At 39.5% G+C, this 16670-nt stretch overlaps 2 protein-coding genes across 3 annotated transcripts; one reads left to right on the forward strand and one right to left on the reverse strand.

Annotated features, from left to right (window-relative positions):
• The first annotated feature begins 3368 nt into the window (after positions 1-3368).
• On the forward strand, positions 3369-5836 carry LOC122841599. Its single transcript, XM_044135036.1, has 4 exons — positions 3369-3496; positions 3897-4074; positions 4162-4382; positions 4625-5836. The coding sequence occupies exons 1-4, from the start codon at positions 3404-3406 to the stop codon at positions 4928-4930; spliced, it is 798 nt and encodes a 265-aa protein (XP_043990971.1). The 5' UTR covers positions 3369-3403; the 3' UTR covers positions 4931-5836.
• Positions 5837-6367: 531 nt separating this feature from the next.
• Positions 6368-15431, reverse strand: LOC122841579 (EGF-like repeat and discoidin I-like domain-containing protein 3). Of its 2 annotated transcripts, none has more exons than XM_044135011.1 (10): positions 15248-15431; positions 12241-12366; positions 12026-12157; positions 9231-9344; positions 8925-9106; positions 8696-8851; positions 8453-8597; positions 7842-8026; positions 7570-7725; positions 6368-7155 (listed from the first exon to the last, which is right to left on the reverse strand). In XM_044135011.1, exons 1-10 carry the CDS (start codon positions 15321-15323, stop codon positions 7012-7014), a joined length of 1416 nt encoding a protein of 471 aa, XP_043990946.1. In that variant the 5' UTR covers positions 15324-15431; the 3' UTR covers positions 6368-7011. The 2 variants fall into 2 exon arrangements, with proteins under 2 accessions (XP_043990946.1, XP_043990938.1); XM_044135003.1 differs by having other exon boundaries at positions 7842-8044; positions 15248-15429.
• Positions 15432-16670: the final 1239 nt, after the last annotated feature.

Here is a 16670-nt window from a genome sequence, read left to right on the forward strand (position 1 = left end):
ACTATTATTGATTTTCTGTCAATGTTGTTGTATGCAGCAATGATAATAGTTGTACCCTTCAAACTATCTGTGAGTAAGATGGAGGTTGGGACCACAAATGTTTTCATTCCTAGAAAACCTTGAACTTATTAAACAAAATACCAATCATTTTATTGCTGAAATTGTACTCTGGATCAAACAGGCAAAGGTTCGGAAATAACGTGTAATAAACCACAACACGTCTTTATGAGCATCATGTACAAGATGCCAGACACAAAACAAACAAGTGTCTCTGAGCACATTCCTGTTGCTGTCGTGTTTGCTTCACCAGCATGCAGCTTACTGCTCTCTCTTTTGTAAGGAAACTTCCAGTTCCATGACACAGTTTCCTGAGGTTACACCAAAATGCTGCCTGTCTGCTGGGGTTTACACCCTCAGCAGCCCTCAACTATGAAGATAGAGGGGCCAAATGTGGGATTCAGCTCAGCCTGTAGGATTCCGTTTTACAGTTTTGCACACTTTCATTGTGACGATCTGAAGCAGACTGAGTCTGGAGTGTGGAGGTATATTGGTTTAATTATCCGGAAAGGTTTAAAAATGTATTTCATCTCTGACTACAAAGTTGGACACCAACTCCTCTGCAATAATTTGCATAAATCAAGTTTTTCTTTTTAGAGGTAGACCGCCAAAGAAATACGTACAGTATCTAAAAGACGTGTTGTGTTGGTATGTAGCAGCCTTTTGAATGTGAAGTTTCTGAGATACAGTTGAATTTTATCCAACAAAGCAACACTTAACTGTTGTTTGAATTGAATCTGAAAGAAAAAGGAGAAATATGAGAGTGCACGTTTGAGAGCACTGTTATACTGCATCCAGGGGCTTGTTTTGTCACACAATTCCTGTTCTTGTTAGCATGATACACATTTGCCTCTGCATTCAGTGTGACAAGTCTCTGTGTCACTGTGATGGATTGCTGACCAGTCCAAGACGGACACCATCCCCCAAGAAGGTAGGCAGCATCCTCCATCTCCAATATGCCCAACCCTGTATGGAGTATGAAATGTAGCTTTGCAGAAACATTCATGCTTACTTAAAATGACAGACACCAACTAAACGTGCATTAGTTGGTGTCTGAATGTAAAATGCAGACGCATTTTACTTTCACTAAAATGCAGCTCAAAAATCCCCAGCGGCATCTCAAATTGTTTTGAAACACGTGAAGCATCATGCTGTAGGCTCTAATAGGTCTCAGCAAAATGGATAACGCCGTGTTTGTGTATGATAAGGAAATTATTGCACGGGATGAACATCAACATCCATGTAAGACAAAAAATGTTTGATATGTATCCATTAAGTCGTGAAAGGTTATTTCGCCTTTGATCTGTTTCGGGGACTTTTATTAATTGATTTGTAAGAGTGAAATCATACACAGGATATATGTTTCCCATTTCTGTCTAAAGAAATTGGTCATAAATTGCTTTGCATTGATGATATAAAACACTAATAAATCTAAGCACATGTGATTTCCAATGACGGTTTCAAACATGGAGGAATGGGGGGATTTTCAGCTGCCTCAGTGGAAGTTTATGAAATACAACTAAAGTGTGAGTTATGGACAAATGTCCATAAAAATGAAATCACACACTTATACAATTTCAATGTCTTTCACTATCTTTTCCTTGAACTCCAGGCGCTGTGAAGCCACGAGACATTTCTCCAAAGACGTTTGCTCAGTCCTCTCTCAATGGTTTGTTAAGTCTTCATGTGAAACTTTAACAAATCTTTCCAACAGAGCTACGTGTTTTCCAGCTGCTGTTATATAAGATGTAACTGCTATGTTTGAGAGTGGCACAGCTCTGTGAGTAATCAGCTTTGATTTGTTTTGAAGAGACACATTTTTTTTTTTTTTTTTTACTTGAAATATCAAATTAGTGTCATGCTGGTCTCGCCCTGACATAAATGCCTCATAAACTTGAGGGATTCGGCCTGTAACGTAAAATTTCTTCGTTATACCCCAAATTTGGCAGACTTGAAACTTAAGAAAAAAAAAGTAAACTTGTTAATTCAGTTCAGTTCATTTCAGTGGTGCTAATTCACAACATACATAAATGCAATCACTTTTAGAAGAAAAACAGTTCCACGACATAGAAACATCCAATCTAATAACATACAGTAGATAGATTAAAATCTATTTATTCCAGCTGGACAAAACCCGGCAGTCAAATTTACTAATTATGCCTCTTGGTAAAAAGCTTTCTGTGTAGGGAAATCCATCCGACTGCATTGAGACATTGACTAATTAAACATGAATGTAACCTTTCACTTATAAAGACTGTAGAGTTTTAAAATGAGTGAGCCATCTTGAAGATTTATACCTGCTTTAGACTTTCTGCAGCTTCTGTTTTTGTTTAATTCTTCTCCAACATCTGACCGCCATCTGCTGGCTGCTGTGTGAGGGTTTTCCGTTTTATGATCAGTCTCAATGTCAGTCTAATGGAGAACACATTGTTAAAAAAAAGTTTGGAGATTTTCTGAATAAAAATTGAAGAAAAAAAATTGCTCTTAAAGTCTATTTTACACATAAGTAGGAAGGAAATTTAATATTTAGAACATCATGAGAGCAACACAGCACAGGAACCCAAAATATAAGCAGCAATCAGTCAAAATCTTGTATCTCAACAAAAGGGAGAATAAGAGAATTTTGGAAGGATATTTGCACCAAAATAGGAATCATATCAATTAAATGAACAAACCATGGATTGAATATTGAATCAAAAGGCATTAAGGAAAAGCTTTTGTACAATGATAATAAACCTATGCAATCAAATATGTTGGCAAATACAAACACAATTTTACAGATCAGTTAGGTAGGAAATATTAACAATTTGGCAACACAGCCTGCAAAAGGTTCAATTAACAGAATTCAGAGGTGAGCTGGTGATTTCAGAAATGCTGAAATCCCCTGCAGTGTACATGAAGGGATGATAACAAAACCTATCCAGTAGCAAGAACATATACTGGACTTAATCCATAGAGAGAGAACAAATTGATCATGTAACATTGTGGTTGTGTAACAACCAAGAAAATAAACACAAGCAGCAGGACTCCATGGAGGTTTACTGATAACGACAACATCGGGTTCTTCTTCTCAAACAATGTTCATACCGCTGCTTCGTGTTGGACTGGATCGTGAACGCACCACCTGCGGTCATTAACACTTTTTATTGACAGTCACCTAACATATACACTTACAGCTTAAATAAATACAAACAAACATACGCACACACTGTATTCTTTTCATAAGACCAGATAGTCATAAAGACTAAATTTGTCAAGCCTTTACTTAATTTGTAGTTTTTTTTTTCTAGCTTGCACTCCTGGCCAGAAGGTGGGGCTACTGCGCCGTTCAGCTACTTGCCGACCAATGTTGAATAAAAAGAGGAGGAGGAAGAAGAAGAACAGAAGCAGACGGGGACAACAACTTTTGGAAAAGATGGAAGACACTCAACCTCGACAAGTAATGAAATATGCTTGCAGTTATATATTTGTACCTCAAGAGTAGCATGATTCACTCCCGAGTTAGCCTCAGTCAGTAGCTAGATAAATATTCCTCCAATAAAGATGGATATGTACCAAGTCGTGGTTGCTTATTGTACTGCTAGCTCCTCAACGTGTTACCCAACTACTGTAAATGTTGATTGCTTGTATTTGCGCACAATTAATTTGCGCAGACTTCTGCATCCTAAATAACATGCGTCCATGCGTGGAGTATGGGGTTCTGTTTTTGCTGTCCAGGCATTTCGCATTTCATTCAAAGCACTTGTGGTTACCAAGTTTTGCTAATTGCAAATGTAGACACATAATTTTGAATAAAGTTTCCGCTTTTCGTTTTCTTTTTTTTCTTTTTTTTTTTTAAGCTTCATGTAACCATCCAGAGAGGTATGACTTTCCCTATTCTGGAGAAATGCATGACCTGCTGCTTCCCAGGCCTGTATCATTGTCCCTTCTGCACACCGGCCTTCTTCAAGCCTGCGAAGCGCTCCAAAGTCATGCTCCATTTAGAGTATCACCTGAAAAGAGCCTGTCACGTTGGAGGTAATCTACTTTTTTCTTTTCAAGGGAGTAAATGAACAGATTTTACAGTACTTTATCAACACTCTCTTTTGTTGGTCTGTTTTTCAGAGTACACAATCCATAAATGTGGACTGGACTGCGCCAAACGACCACATTACCATTGTCTGTACTGCATAGCCATGCTGGGAAGCAAGCACGATTTCAACAAACACATCGAGTTCTGCCAAGAGATGCAAAAGAACCAAGACGACCCACACGAGGGAGCTTCATTAGTTAACAGAACCAAAATACTGACCGATGGAGAGAAAGCTGTTTCCTCATTTTTCATGGTAAGAAGACTGACAGACATTTAACCTGGTCAGCAAACGTTGCTCTGGCAACTTCTGATTAATCTGTTGGACTCCTAAGATGTTGCATTCAATGTTGGTCAGTATCACTTCATAAAAGTAACTTTAAAAAAAAGAGCAATTTGAAGGAAGGTTGTAGACTATAAAAATGAATGCTGTTTAATAAAAAGGACTCATTAGGAAATTGTTACAGTCTTTTAGTTTTGGTGTGAATGTCTCTGCAGGAGACCCAGGATAGCGAGAGTGAAGACATGGCTCTGGATTCTCTGAGCAGAGCGGAGCAGGAAGGGCGCAGCAACTTGTTGGGCACGGTGATCGGCGACGATGCTGCGGAGAAAGAGGGAACATTTGGTCAGCTGGCCGTGACCAAACGGGACAAAATGTTGCAAGTGAACTTGGAGAAACCTCAGGACTGTGACGAGTTCTACTTCATGAACCTGGTGAAAATGTTCAAAAAGTTGAGTCCCGCAAAGAAGACCGAGGTCAGGATGAAAATCGAGAGGGTTCTGTTTGAAGCAGAGTTCGTGTAGAAGTTTGACATTTCTTGTTGATCTCGAGAAGAAGACATGAGTTAGCTTCATCACTGCACATGATTGGAGTCATTGGATCTGTTATACTGGATATTTTGCTTCTAGCAGCTTTGTTTTATTGGCCCAGGCTACTTCCTCCTAAACATTTTGCTGTCAAAAAACCAGCTAATCACTAGAGTACCTGCTGAGGCTCATTTTGGTAGCATAACCTGGAAAATCTCAGCAGTCAAGGCGAAAATCTTAACTAGTTCCATATGTAAACACTTTACGGCACTACATATGCTGCCTAAGCGTGATTTGCATTTCACAGCCTTTTCAAATTTCGTTTCACTTTAGGCTTATAAAAATATCAAGCTTGCAATGCTTTGAATGGGAATAACTTCAAAATACACAAGGGCTTCGAAACCTGGCAGCTTCAAGGGTGGAGGGAGATTTTCTTACACTATGCATCTCTTTGCACTGCAAAATGTCTTTTTTTATTTTTCCAAACGTAATATGTCACACTTGTGAGAGGTGAAAGCTGTCATAACAGGAGATATAAGACCTATACTGTTCACTGCAGAGAAATGGTCCTTAATTGAATATTTGTGCACCAGAGACTGAAGATTGACCCTCAGATACTCAGTTGCAGGACAAATCTATTACTGCTGTTCCTTTAACGGCTGCACCAGTTATTATCAAGCAGCTGTTTGTCCAACCTGAAAGTTTTTCATTCAAAGTGACTTCCTATCATGACTCAACTCAGACCATGTTCAATGTTTTTATGCTGAACGGTAACCTTAGGTGTTTCTCTGGGTCACTGCTGCATGTCAAAGGCTGTATTGACTTAAAAATGGTTAAACAATAGATTTATTCATGATTCTAAAAATCTTTTCATACAATAAAGATCAAAGATCATACCATAAAGACCAAATGTGTGAATTTATTTTTTTACTTCTCATTTAATATTTTTTAAATTTTTTTTTTTAGATTTGTATATATGGATTTGCTTTTTTTATTTTTTTTTGGAATTGCCTTACAAAATTAGAAAAATCTGCAGACAATCAAGTCTAACTATACGCATATAAAGGGGTGATTAACTTTCTGCACAGTGAAAACGTGCATTAAACACATACAGGACTAACTTAATTTCTGTTAAGATCAGTTCATTTTGAGGTTGGTTTTAAGACATTGAATGTAAAACAAGATACAAGTGAAGCTCCTGAAATAAATTGCCAAGTTTGACTTGGCTACCTTGGTTTCAGAGTTGCTTTTTGGTGATGAGCCCCTTACACTGCTGAGATCCCGAAGCAGCCTCCACCACTCCATGGCGTTTTACTCTGGATGCCGTTTTTGATGGATCGCAATTCATTATCCCCAGGAAGGACTTGGATTCAAATCGCCAGGCAATGACAGTCTGGTGACACATTTCAAAACACATGCACAGCACACACTGAAGAGATTTTGTTTAACATTTATTAACAATCTTAGTTCCAGACCAACAAGCAGTTAAAAAAACCCCAAAACTGAACAATGTTTTTTTTTGTTGTTTTTGAATATTTTCAATATATTTCATGTTTGTTGTACAAATCAAATTAGAGCAGTGACAAACAGAAAATTATGTAAATGACATAAAAACCATCAATTGCAAAACCAGTTCAGCTATCTAATGTTGGATATTCTCTTTTTCTGGGGCAAAAATACTAAACAATACTCGCACTGTGTTTCACAAGTCCTCACATATTTTTGCAAGTTTTGCATAAGTCAGAGATCGCCAAAATGGAGCCTAGCATTTGTTCTCTGGATACTGTTAAAAACCATGTTAAATCCTTCCAGGCTGTAAATTACCCAAATGAAAGACATATATATTTATATATGTACACAGTCCAAAGCTATTAAAATTAGAACTAATCAAATAAGTGCTTTGTAATTCACCAGAGGCTGGAATGACAATTAATGTAGCCATGTAAACATAAAAAAGTCACTAATGAGAAAGTGCTATAAGTGTTAATGTCCAAACTACTCGGGAGACGTTGTCTCCGCGGAGCGTCAAGATGAGATCCACGTTCCGTGGAAGAAACGGACGAGGAAAGATCAGCGGTTTAGTCATCGCAGCCCAGCAGCTCCATGCGTAGAGTGATGCGCTCGTGCCATTCCCAGGGAACGACTCGGACGTACTGAGCATAGAACGGCGGCTCGAACACGTTCTTCTTGTGAGTGTTGTTGTCGGTGTTTCCCTGGAAAATCTGCAGATAAGAGTTCAAACCAAACTTTTAAGCATGAAGCAAAAACAACTGGTCAGGTGTTTCAGGTAAACACTTGAGGCAGCCTAAGTATTACGATCAACCTGAAACAGAAGTTTCATGAAAGTTCAAACGCTTCTCAGACTGAGGAGCAACGTCTGTCTAAATTCACAACCAGAGGTGTTTTGGAAGAGAAGATTGAAATTCAGAAATCGGAAAAGGAACACCTATAATATTTATCTAAATTTAACTAAGTTTACAGTCATAGCAACAATTAAAAAGCTTAAAGCAGCTGAAACAGTATGCTTTTGTCCTATTTCTTTACACATATTTGCCAGAGGTGTCAATATTAGTGATAGATTTACAGAACAAAAATGCGTTACGGAAAAACATTTCAAGTATTTATGCATGTCCGACCTGATCACTGCCAGTGTTTCCGTCTTTAACGACACTCCAAGACTCTCCGTCATTACTGTACGCAACTTTAAACTCTGAAACAAACTGCACCACCCCGAAGTCCTTCGCACCCTGAGTGATGATGCCTGTGAGCTGTTTTGTTTTACCGAGATCCACCTAACGAGCGAGCAGAAGAAAAAAGAAAACAGTAAGATTTTTTCCGATTAAACTGGATTCAAAGACACCGATCATCAATCCAACATCGATCGCTGGATTTTTTTTTTTTGTTTTACCTGGATCCACTCGGAGCGATTGTTTTGAGCGGGAGACCAGGCGTTCGTCTTCCCCGCCTTGTCCAGCCGGGCGAACTGAGGGTGCCAGGTGAAAGTATCGATCCCCCACGTGCGGTAAGTGCTAGAGGCTGAAAGCTGATCGTCTGAGATGAGTCGAGATTTCATTCCCAGGGGCTCGGAGCAACCTGCCGTGTTTGAATAAACTGTGAATCCGAAGCAAAACGAAAAGAAAAAAAAAATACGGGATGTGGGGGTGGGGTGGGAAAACAAAGTGAAAGAGCAGAAAAGAGAAGGAAAAGAAAGTGAATACACCCAGAAGAAAAGAAGAATCAACTTTATCCAGCTTTTAAAGGACCCGCCGCAGATGATTTCAACCAATTTGACACCATGCCATTATAAAAAAAAAAAAAAAAAGCAGCAATCGAAAGAGGTAAAGAGAGAGTAGCAAAACGCAGGTAATGAAGAGAACAAAATTACTAAAACCTGTTTACATTAACTCTGTTTTCCCGGAAAGATTTTCAGTCGTTGCAGTTCTACACCATCTTCATAGGCCCGCATTTTACAAAGCAGATCAAATCATTGAAATATGTAGCCGTTTCCTGCTCGTTTACCATTTAACTCACAGCCCACCAGCTCCATGCGCAGGGTGCAGGCCTTGCGACAGACGACGGGGATGATGCGCATGTACTGCGCCACGATAGGAGGGTCAAAAAGGTTGGTCTTAGTGCTGTCGTTGTCAACATTCCCCACAAAAACCTGCAGCCCACAAACACAAGGAGGAATAGAAAGAATTGAGTTCACTGAAGGAAATGAGAAATGAACGGTAGTTTTGTTAAACGAAGTCGCCACCTGACCTTGTCTCTTCGTATGCCGTCTCCTTTGTAAGTGACGTAGCTGATTCCATCCAGGCTGCTGGCCACTTTGTAGGCCTTGATGTATTCTGCCGCGCCCATGCGGCTGGCTCCCTGGGTGATGATGCCCGTCAGACGCATCTTCTTCTGCATGTTAATCTGAAGACAAACAGTGATTACACTGAAGGCTCATTGTCTCATTCCTAAAAGCCGTTACCTTCACTTGTCTCACCTCAATCCAGGGGTTCCTGTCATGGCTGGCTGACGTCCAGGCATTAACAATGCCTTGGTTGTTGAGTCGGGCCAACTCGGGGCCCCAGCGCTGCAAACCCAGAACACCATAGTGCACAGAGGACGCAGAGATCTGGGACTCCGCAATGGCTCCTCCTTCCATACCCAGCAGGGTAATACAACCTAGGATGAAAACATCAACTAAGCTTCACAAATTATATTTCTCTTTCTCAGAGCTTATGCTTGATTAATTATTTATATATATATATATATATATATATGCAGAAAGTGTAACTGGTGAGCATACGTAGCTGGCACTGCTTCCCGACATACGGTGACGGGCATTGGCAGGTGTAGTCCCCGTCAAGATCCCGGCAGGTTCCTCCATTTCTACAGGGATCTTTGGCACAGTCATTCACATCTGGGGAAAAAAAAACACAGCAAGAAAATATTCAACACAGAAAAACTATAATTGTCAGAGATCTGATACACTGAGTGGTTAGGACAAGTCATCATCATCAGTCTCCCCCATAATTACAACTGGAATAAGTGATGTTGGGAGTCATTTCCAAATCTAACATGAAAGTTAAATTGGTAAATGAGATGTTTAGGGGTTTTGCAGCCCCAGTAGAAACAAGACATATCTACAGTTACGTCCTGTGCCCAAATTTCGACACAGTGCCCCCTAATCTCCACAAGATGGCACTCTTACACGGCAAATAAGGCAACCAGAGGAGCGATGACGCCATGAAACGCTCTGCAGACACTTCATTATAGCGCTGGAGGCTGTTGTTTACATCATCCTCTTAAACAAACAGTTGTTCTGGTCACATGTTTCAGGAAAGCAGCTCACAGGTCAGAACAACCCAAACAACCCTTGGTACAGACAGATGGGTCAGTGGCACATGGGTGACTTCAGCCAAGACAGAAAGATTACGCTGACCTGGAAGCCTGAATGTCTGGACTGAGAACCCATTCCAACCGAACCAGGTCGTTGTACCTGTCGCTGTTCACAAATGGATCTGCTCCAAACTAAAACGACTGGCTGAACTTGAGTCTTCCAAAAGCACATAGCTAACTATTATTTTGTGTGGATCATTTCCTAGTAACAGTAGTCATGGCGACGGAACGATAAACAATGCGTGAAGTACAAAGAGCTGGAACTGTTTATTTTATTACTGTAAAAATTTATCCTAAGGCAAAAAACCCCAACAACAACAACAAAAAAACAAACTGTGTAGTAGAAATTAAAAAGGTTTATTCAACTGTTATTAATTATAGCTGTAATGCTGGAGCACTCCAGTCTGTTCTCTACAACTTAGTTATGCAATAAAATAAGCGTCCAATGACATATTTTATTCATGTAGCTGGCAAGGTCTACCAATCTTAAAACCTAATGTTAACTGTAACTGCCCCCATTCACCCTAACACCCAGAGGATTTCAAACTAAAGCAGACAACATGTTGATGTAATGCCAGGTGACTCTGTTTTGGTCTTATTCCTGTAAATGTTAAGAGGATTGGTCACAATTTAGAAACAAATACGTGAGTAGCTGCGACATCACTGGCTCAGGGCAGCTTACATGTATTACAAATGATCTGGGTGAGAAACAGACACCAAAGTAGGTTAGCGTATGGGGCCTATTTATATCCTTTAAATCTACTCACGTTTCATTACAACAACACACCCTAGAAAGACTTTTAGGGTGTACTTCCGACAGGTTTGCACATCTAGTGTCTGACATTTCTGCCTGTTGTTCTTTCCAAAATAGCTCCAGATGAATTAGACTGAATGGGAGGCTATTCCAATGAACCGTACTATTGCAGCTCTGACTGTATGTCCAGGGTTGTTATCCTGCTCAAAACTGAATCTCCCTCCACTCGTTTGCAGCCCCTAACAAATTTTCTTCTATCACTGTTCTGTATTTAGCTTCATCCTTCTTCCCTGGCCCTGCAGAAAAACCAATAAACACACCATGCCGAAGCCTTTGCCATGTTACATGATGTGTTTAGATTGTTCTTTTACTTTAAAACTCTAACATGAGTGCTGTTTTGAATGGCAGCTATGGGAAAGAGGTTATTATTTTTCTTTTCTTTTAGGAGTTCAACAGTCTTGCCTCACTCTGCCATAAAGTCCAGATTCATGGAAAACATGACTAACAGTTGTCGTCTGCAGACTCTCCCAACTGAGCTGTGGATCCCTGCAGCTGCTTTCATAATTATTATTCCGCCTTTTCCTGGGTATTAGAATAAAGCGGATTACACTAAAAATGACCAAAAATGCTTCAGTTTCAAGTCCACGCTATGATTTGATCTATTCAGGTTAGATGGGACAGGTTGATCAAACAACAACGTTGCTTTGCAATCTCTCCGGTCAGACGAGCAGCAATTGTTGGTCAGATAGTGGGCTTTGTGGGAGGCTCGTTCACTAAAGTATCTCATCAGTAAAGCAACAGAATCTCTGGAAAAAGAAACTATAAACAGTTCTACAGTTTTGAGCATTTCCTTGAGTTTTTTCTTCGTGTGTGTTTTCAAAGTATCCCTTTTTTTTTTTTTTTTGCAAAAAATAAAACACCTGTTTCTACTGTAATTGCATGCCAAGATGGTAATTGAAATTCTTCATGTGTTTAGGTCAAGCTTCAGCACAAATAGATGTAGTGTTGACCCTGAGAGGAAGACATCTGAATGCTAAGAGACTTAGAGTGGGCTTTCACTGATTAGCCAAACAAAAACACCACAGATTCCACTGAATGAGACCCTTTCATGCATCTCCTGAGCAGGCACATCTCTTTCACTGCTGACGTTGTGCTAGCACTCCGTGAAGATCTCAATGAACGCCAATGTGCAGCCTTCGTTTCATACTGCACTCATTTTTTTTTGCACCAAAAGTAAATATTCATTTCACTTGCATAACAAGTTTCTCTTTTTTTTGTATTACAAATGCTGTTCAGTGTCTTCCTAAAAAAAAAAAAAAGAGGTCCCATGCCAGTACCAGGTAGTTAAAAAGAAGCCCTTCAATTATCTTAAATGAAAGCAAAAAACAACTCTGGAGTTGTAATGCCGATCTAACGTAGCGAGCAAAGGAAAGGCAGCTGCAACTTACTAATCTGGCAGTGCGCTCCTTCGAACCCGGGCTGGCACTTGCAGATGTATTCATTGAAAACATCCCCTCGTCTGGTCGGAGCGATGACCTCGCAGGAGCCGTCGTTCCTACAGGTGTTAGGACTGCACGGTCCTGGAGGAAGTAGAACGGGTAAAATCTCTTGAGTCTTTTGCCACACATATCGTCACGAGCAGAACCTGCCTTCTCTACTCTACCTGTCTCCGTCAGGTTACAGGTGTCCCCACCAAAGCCGTCTGCACAGATGCAGATGAAAGGATCCTCTCCTACTCCCGTCACGCACGTCGCTCCATTGTGGCAGGCGTTCACCTCGCAGTAGTCGCCTGGACACGAGAAGGACAACGGACAATCTGAGGATTAGTGCTGGCAGAGAAAACATTTAGCAAACGACGATAAAGTAAAAAATGACAACATGTGCTGCTGCTGGTTGCTCCACAGAGAGAACTGGAGTTTCTAGTTTTGGTCCACTTAGTAAAGAGAAACAAATGTGACATTTTACAACTTAATACTATAATTCTACTGCTTGCAAGATGTTCTTGCTTTGAAGTTGCTATCTTCTAAGTTTGCTGTAACTTGCCCGCATAACAACAACAACAACAAAAAGCCTCAGGACCAGAACTTTAAATGTTAAGAAATGGTGTCTGACTCACTTAATAATACAGAAACATCTCAAATAAGCCACAAGTGTTTCTATTCTTAGAAATACTTTTTAAGCCACCTCGCCTGATCTCAAATTGGCCAAAAGATTTTTCCATGGCGATGGATTTAGTAAATGTTTCGACGTGCCGATACTGATCACAGCCCATTGTAGTTAATTTATGAGAAACGCATAATAAGAGAAGACAATAAAAAAGCACTGATAACAATTTTCAACCTTTCTGTCATGGGGAGTGTTTAATTAAATACTATAAGAAGAGGCAACACAATGCCACATGCAACAGAGCAGTCTCTGGAAAACAGGGTTATGCTGTTTTAAAACTAAAAGCAAAATGATTACAGGGTTGAAATCTGATTTCTATCATCAGGCAATTTTTCGATTTATCGCTGCATTTTTTTAACCTGTAAGTGTTTTGGTTCTGACATCCTTTCTCTGAAGTTCAGATTCACACACACGCACACACACACGCACACACACACACACACCCACACACACACACACACGCACACACACACACACACACACAAGGAATTTGACTTGCAGGGATTGGTCACTTCATTTATATTCCCTTGAAATGACAAAATTAATACAGAAACAAGGTTACCCTGATTTGTGTCCTGGTGTGCTTTTTTATTAATGCAAAAAAAAAAGTGGATGTGATTTTTCCACTATTATGGAAAAATTGCATGTACGCACTAAAAAGGCAAGAAAAACATTTCAAAGCTCGACACTTTGAGTCTACAAGACACCACAAAGACCTAGTAGTTTCAACTGATTTAAAAAAAAAAACACTTTAAATTAAACATAAAAATTACAATAGACAAAAATGTGTAGACAGGTAAGAATAAATAATCCTAACTTTTAGATATTTAAATATTTGTAAATACTTTAGTTCGCCGCTGTGAACCCGTCAGAGACAACCGACTGTTTATCCTCAGGATTAGGATCTAGTGGGATTAGTTGGGTTGGATAGAAGCACGCAGTTCTTTCAGGACTCTGAGCAGTTACACAACATTCAGTGCAGCGACTCAGGAGCAGGTGAAGATACACCTGTCCAACATGTGGCTGACAAGCAAGTGCTCATTTGAGAACATGACGGCGAAAGAGGCCGATTCTTCGAGTAAGCCAAAGCACGCAGTGGCCGTAAAGCTGACTAGCACATTGTAATTCCTTCAGGTCAGCGGCACATCCACAGGCTGGCCAGAAGTTAGGAGAGTGGACAGCTGGCTCCTGCTTGTTCCAGACAGGAGCACATATGGTGTTATTTCCTGCACCATCTGCACAACCTCCGACACCAGAAAGCAGTCACAGAAACGTAAACACTACAACATAATATAAAAAAACAGGAAATATATTTTGGTTTGCGCATATCTTTGCCAATGGAAAGTGTCTTGGGTCACTCTTTATTTGTTTCTATTTAGCATACAAACGGTTAGATGTTCTATCTAATGATACTTCTGCAGTGCTCTTCAAGGTTTTTCTTGAACTTCTTTCGCTGCTGAATACAAGGAATACCAGTGTTGGACCTACACAACACCATATCGATGGGTCAATTTAAATTAGACCTTTAAACGCTTTATTATCACATAATGGAAATGTGTCCCCATCCTAACACCAAAAACAACACAGTTTGACAAAATAAAGCTGATTAGCAGAAACCTTTAACGTGTTGGTTCCATTTTTATTCTGTCGACATGACTTTGAGACCTCTCTTACTGTCAGATTGTTTTGTTTGGTCTACTCCATTTGTTCTCTACTTGTTCTCTTTCATGATTCATTGAAACCACACTGATCAATATGTCATTATGTTCACATGTAGGGACTGGGCCAAAAAAGAAGAAGTTATAAACACCTCTCAATGTCAAAATAACAACAAAAAACTTAAGAAATACTTATTGTGGGCTTTTCTTGAAAGATCACAAGTTTAGTAGCAGAATGTGCAGACATTGGGGGATGACTCATAATGTTTACACAGCATTGTGTAGCCTGCAGTGCAATGCGAATGGCGCATAATACAAACCACGCATAATCCAGTGCAAGCCTTTATTTAACCAACCGGTTTCTTACAAGAAAAAAGAACCACTGCACAAAATAGACCCTAGTAATAACAGAGGGGCGTGTAATAACAGAGTTAAGTAGCATTTAATGATCATTCTTTCATGACAATAATTACCTGGTAGCTAAAGGAAGGATTTAACTTGTGTATCAATTATAATTTAGTCACATTCAGCAAAACATCTGAAAAAACTATTGTTTTTCATTCATTGATTCCATATACTACTACCTTTGTTTATAGGCTACGAAACAGGAAGCAAACAGACTCATAAGCTGTTTTTTAATTATTATTATTTACTCTATTTAAAAAATTACATCTCAACGGAAAAAGGAGAACATGTTACCATGGGGGGAAAAGAGCTCTGATGGAGTCTACAGTCAGAAAGGTTCCTATGAGCCAACACCCAAAAGCTATAAAATCTTACGAGAAGTTTTAAAGACAGTAAATCTGATTTGAGACGTGTCGTTTCAGATTTATTGAGAAGACTTACCTCTTGCTGAACACGCGCAAAGCAGCAGAAGGAAGGATCCTAAAGCCGCTGAGGTTATGTTACCTGTAGTTTTCATAATTGTTTTTCTCCTCCTTTACTATGTTTGTTCCGAGGAGTTTTGTTGGGTCACAGCTGCGCGTCACCCTGAATTCAACAAGCGCTGCGTTAAAGTGCTGTCGGAAATATCAGCATTCGGACGGACTAGCTACTCGAGAGAGAGAGAGAGAGAGAGAGAGAGAGAGAGAGAGAGAGAGAGAGACAGAGAGACAGAGAGACAGACAGACAGAGAGAGAGAGAGAGAGAGAGAGAGAGAGAGAGAGAGAGAGAGAGAGAGAGAGCGAGAGAGAGAGAGAGAGAGAGAGAGAGAGAGAATTTTTTTCTCTGATTGGCTAATTCCCGGTAGAATTGACGTCATTGCGTCGTTGCATTGGGAGCTTGGAAGATGAAAAAGTCCAATATTTTCTCAGATTTTGCTTATTATTTCCAACGTTATTTCTGTTTAAGACATTCTTTAAAAAGGGAATCCTCCAGAATGACAGAATCGTTTCTCTGCATCATGTGATCATAAATTACAATCACTGACATAATTTCTACTACAAGTCCAGTGGCGCCACCATGGGGGGTGAAGGGGGCAGGAGGGTCAGTATCCACCATTATTCAACTGACCCCCTTAACGGGTACATGTTAATAATGTTTTTTTTTTTTTTTTTTTTTTAATGAATGTGAATTTAAAGAAGAATGTGGCTTCAGTGCATTGTAACATTTATTTATGTATTTATTTATAAAAATGGTGATCCTTCCACTGTTTCTTTCAGGTTTTCACTCAGATCTATCAAAGGATAATGGGCAGCATCTGGATTAAAACTGACATTTCTGTTCTCATACCCTCAGTAGAGAGCAGTCCCCTCTTACGGTCACTTAGGGTAAACCTGATGTTACCTTCTCAGTTTAACTTTCATTGAAATGACATACTTAATCACTACTTAGCAACAGAACAGTACAGAGTTAAAAACTGAGCCAATTTTTTATTGCATTATTGCTTAGAAATAAAATTTGCGGCAAAAAATGTTTAAATTACACATATTTAGAAAATTAATTGTTTTTTTGCGTTCTCTTGACAGAATACGGGGTGCAATTATTACAAAAATGACATAAGAAATGTAAGAAGGGGAAAAAAATCAATATGAAAAAAATGTGGTAGTTCTAAAATGATACATATTTAATTTCTTAATTAAAAAAAACATATTCAAGCTTTCAAAGTAAATATAAAACAAATATACATCTGTTTGAGTCCTAAGGGTCATATGAGTGACTCTTACACGGGTGAGTAAAAGTAAGTTTTCTCGATTCACTCATAATCTGCTACATGCTTTGATAAATATAATTTGCAACCAAAAATACACTCATGGTAATTTTGAGTTAA

Source organism: Gambusia affinis, linkage group LG02, assembly GCF_019740435.1.
Source record: "Gambusia affinis linkage group LG02, SWU_Gaff_1.0, whole genome shotgun sequence".
Classification (NCBI taxonomy): Eukaryota; Metazoa; Chordata; class Actinopteri; order Cyprinodontiformes; family Poeciliidae; genus Gambusia; species Gambusia affinis.

What these genes read in the sequence shown, in the direction of transcription:
- LOC122841599 (XM_044135036.1), top strand. Translation starts at nt 3,404, where the DNA reads ATGTTGAATAAAAAGAGGAGGAGGAAGAAGAAGAACAGAAGCAGACGG. An exon ending in AAGACACTCAACCTCGACAA is followed by an intron (nt 3,497 to 3,896) that starts GTAATGAAATAT and finishes TTTTTTTTTAAG; the next exon opens with CTTCATGTAACCATCCAGAG. An exon ending in CTGTTTCCTCATTTTTCATG is followed by an intron (nt 4,383 to 4,624) that starts GTAAGAAGACTG and finishes ATGTCTCTGCAG; the next exon opens with GAGACCCAGGATAGCGAGAG.
- LOC122841579 (XM_044135003.1), bottom strand. Translation starts at nt 15,323, where the DNA reads ATGAAAACTACAGGTAACATAACCTCAGCGGCTTTAGGATCCTTCCTT. An exon ending in ACAGGAACCCCTGGATTGAG is followed by an intron (nt 8,852 to 8,924) that starts GTGAGACAAGTG and finishes GTTTGTCTTCAG; the next exon opens with ATTAACATGCAGAAGAAGAT. An exon ending in GAAACACTGGCAGTGATCAG is followed by an intron (nt 7,156 to 7,569) that starts GTCGGACATGCA and finishes TCTTATCTGCAG; the next exon opens with ATTTTCCAGGGAAACACCGA.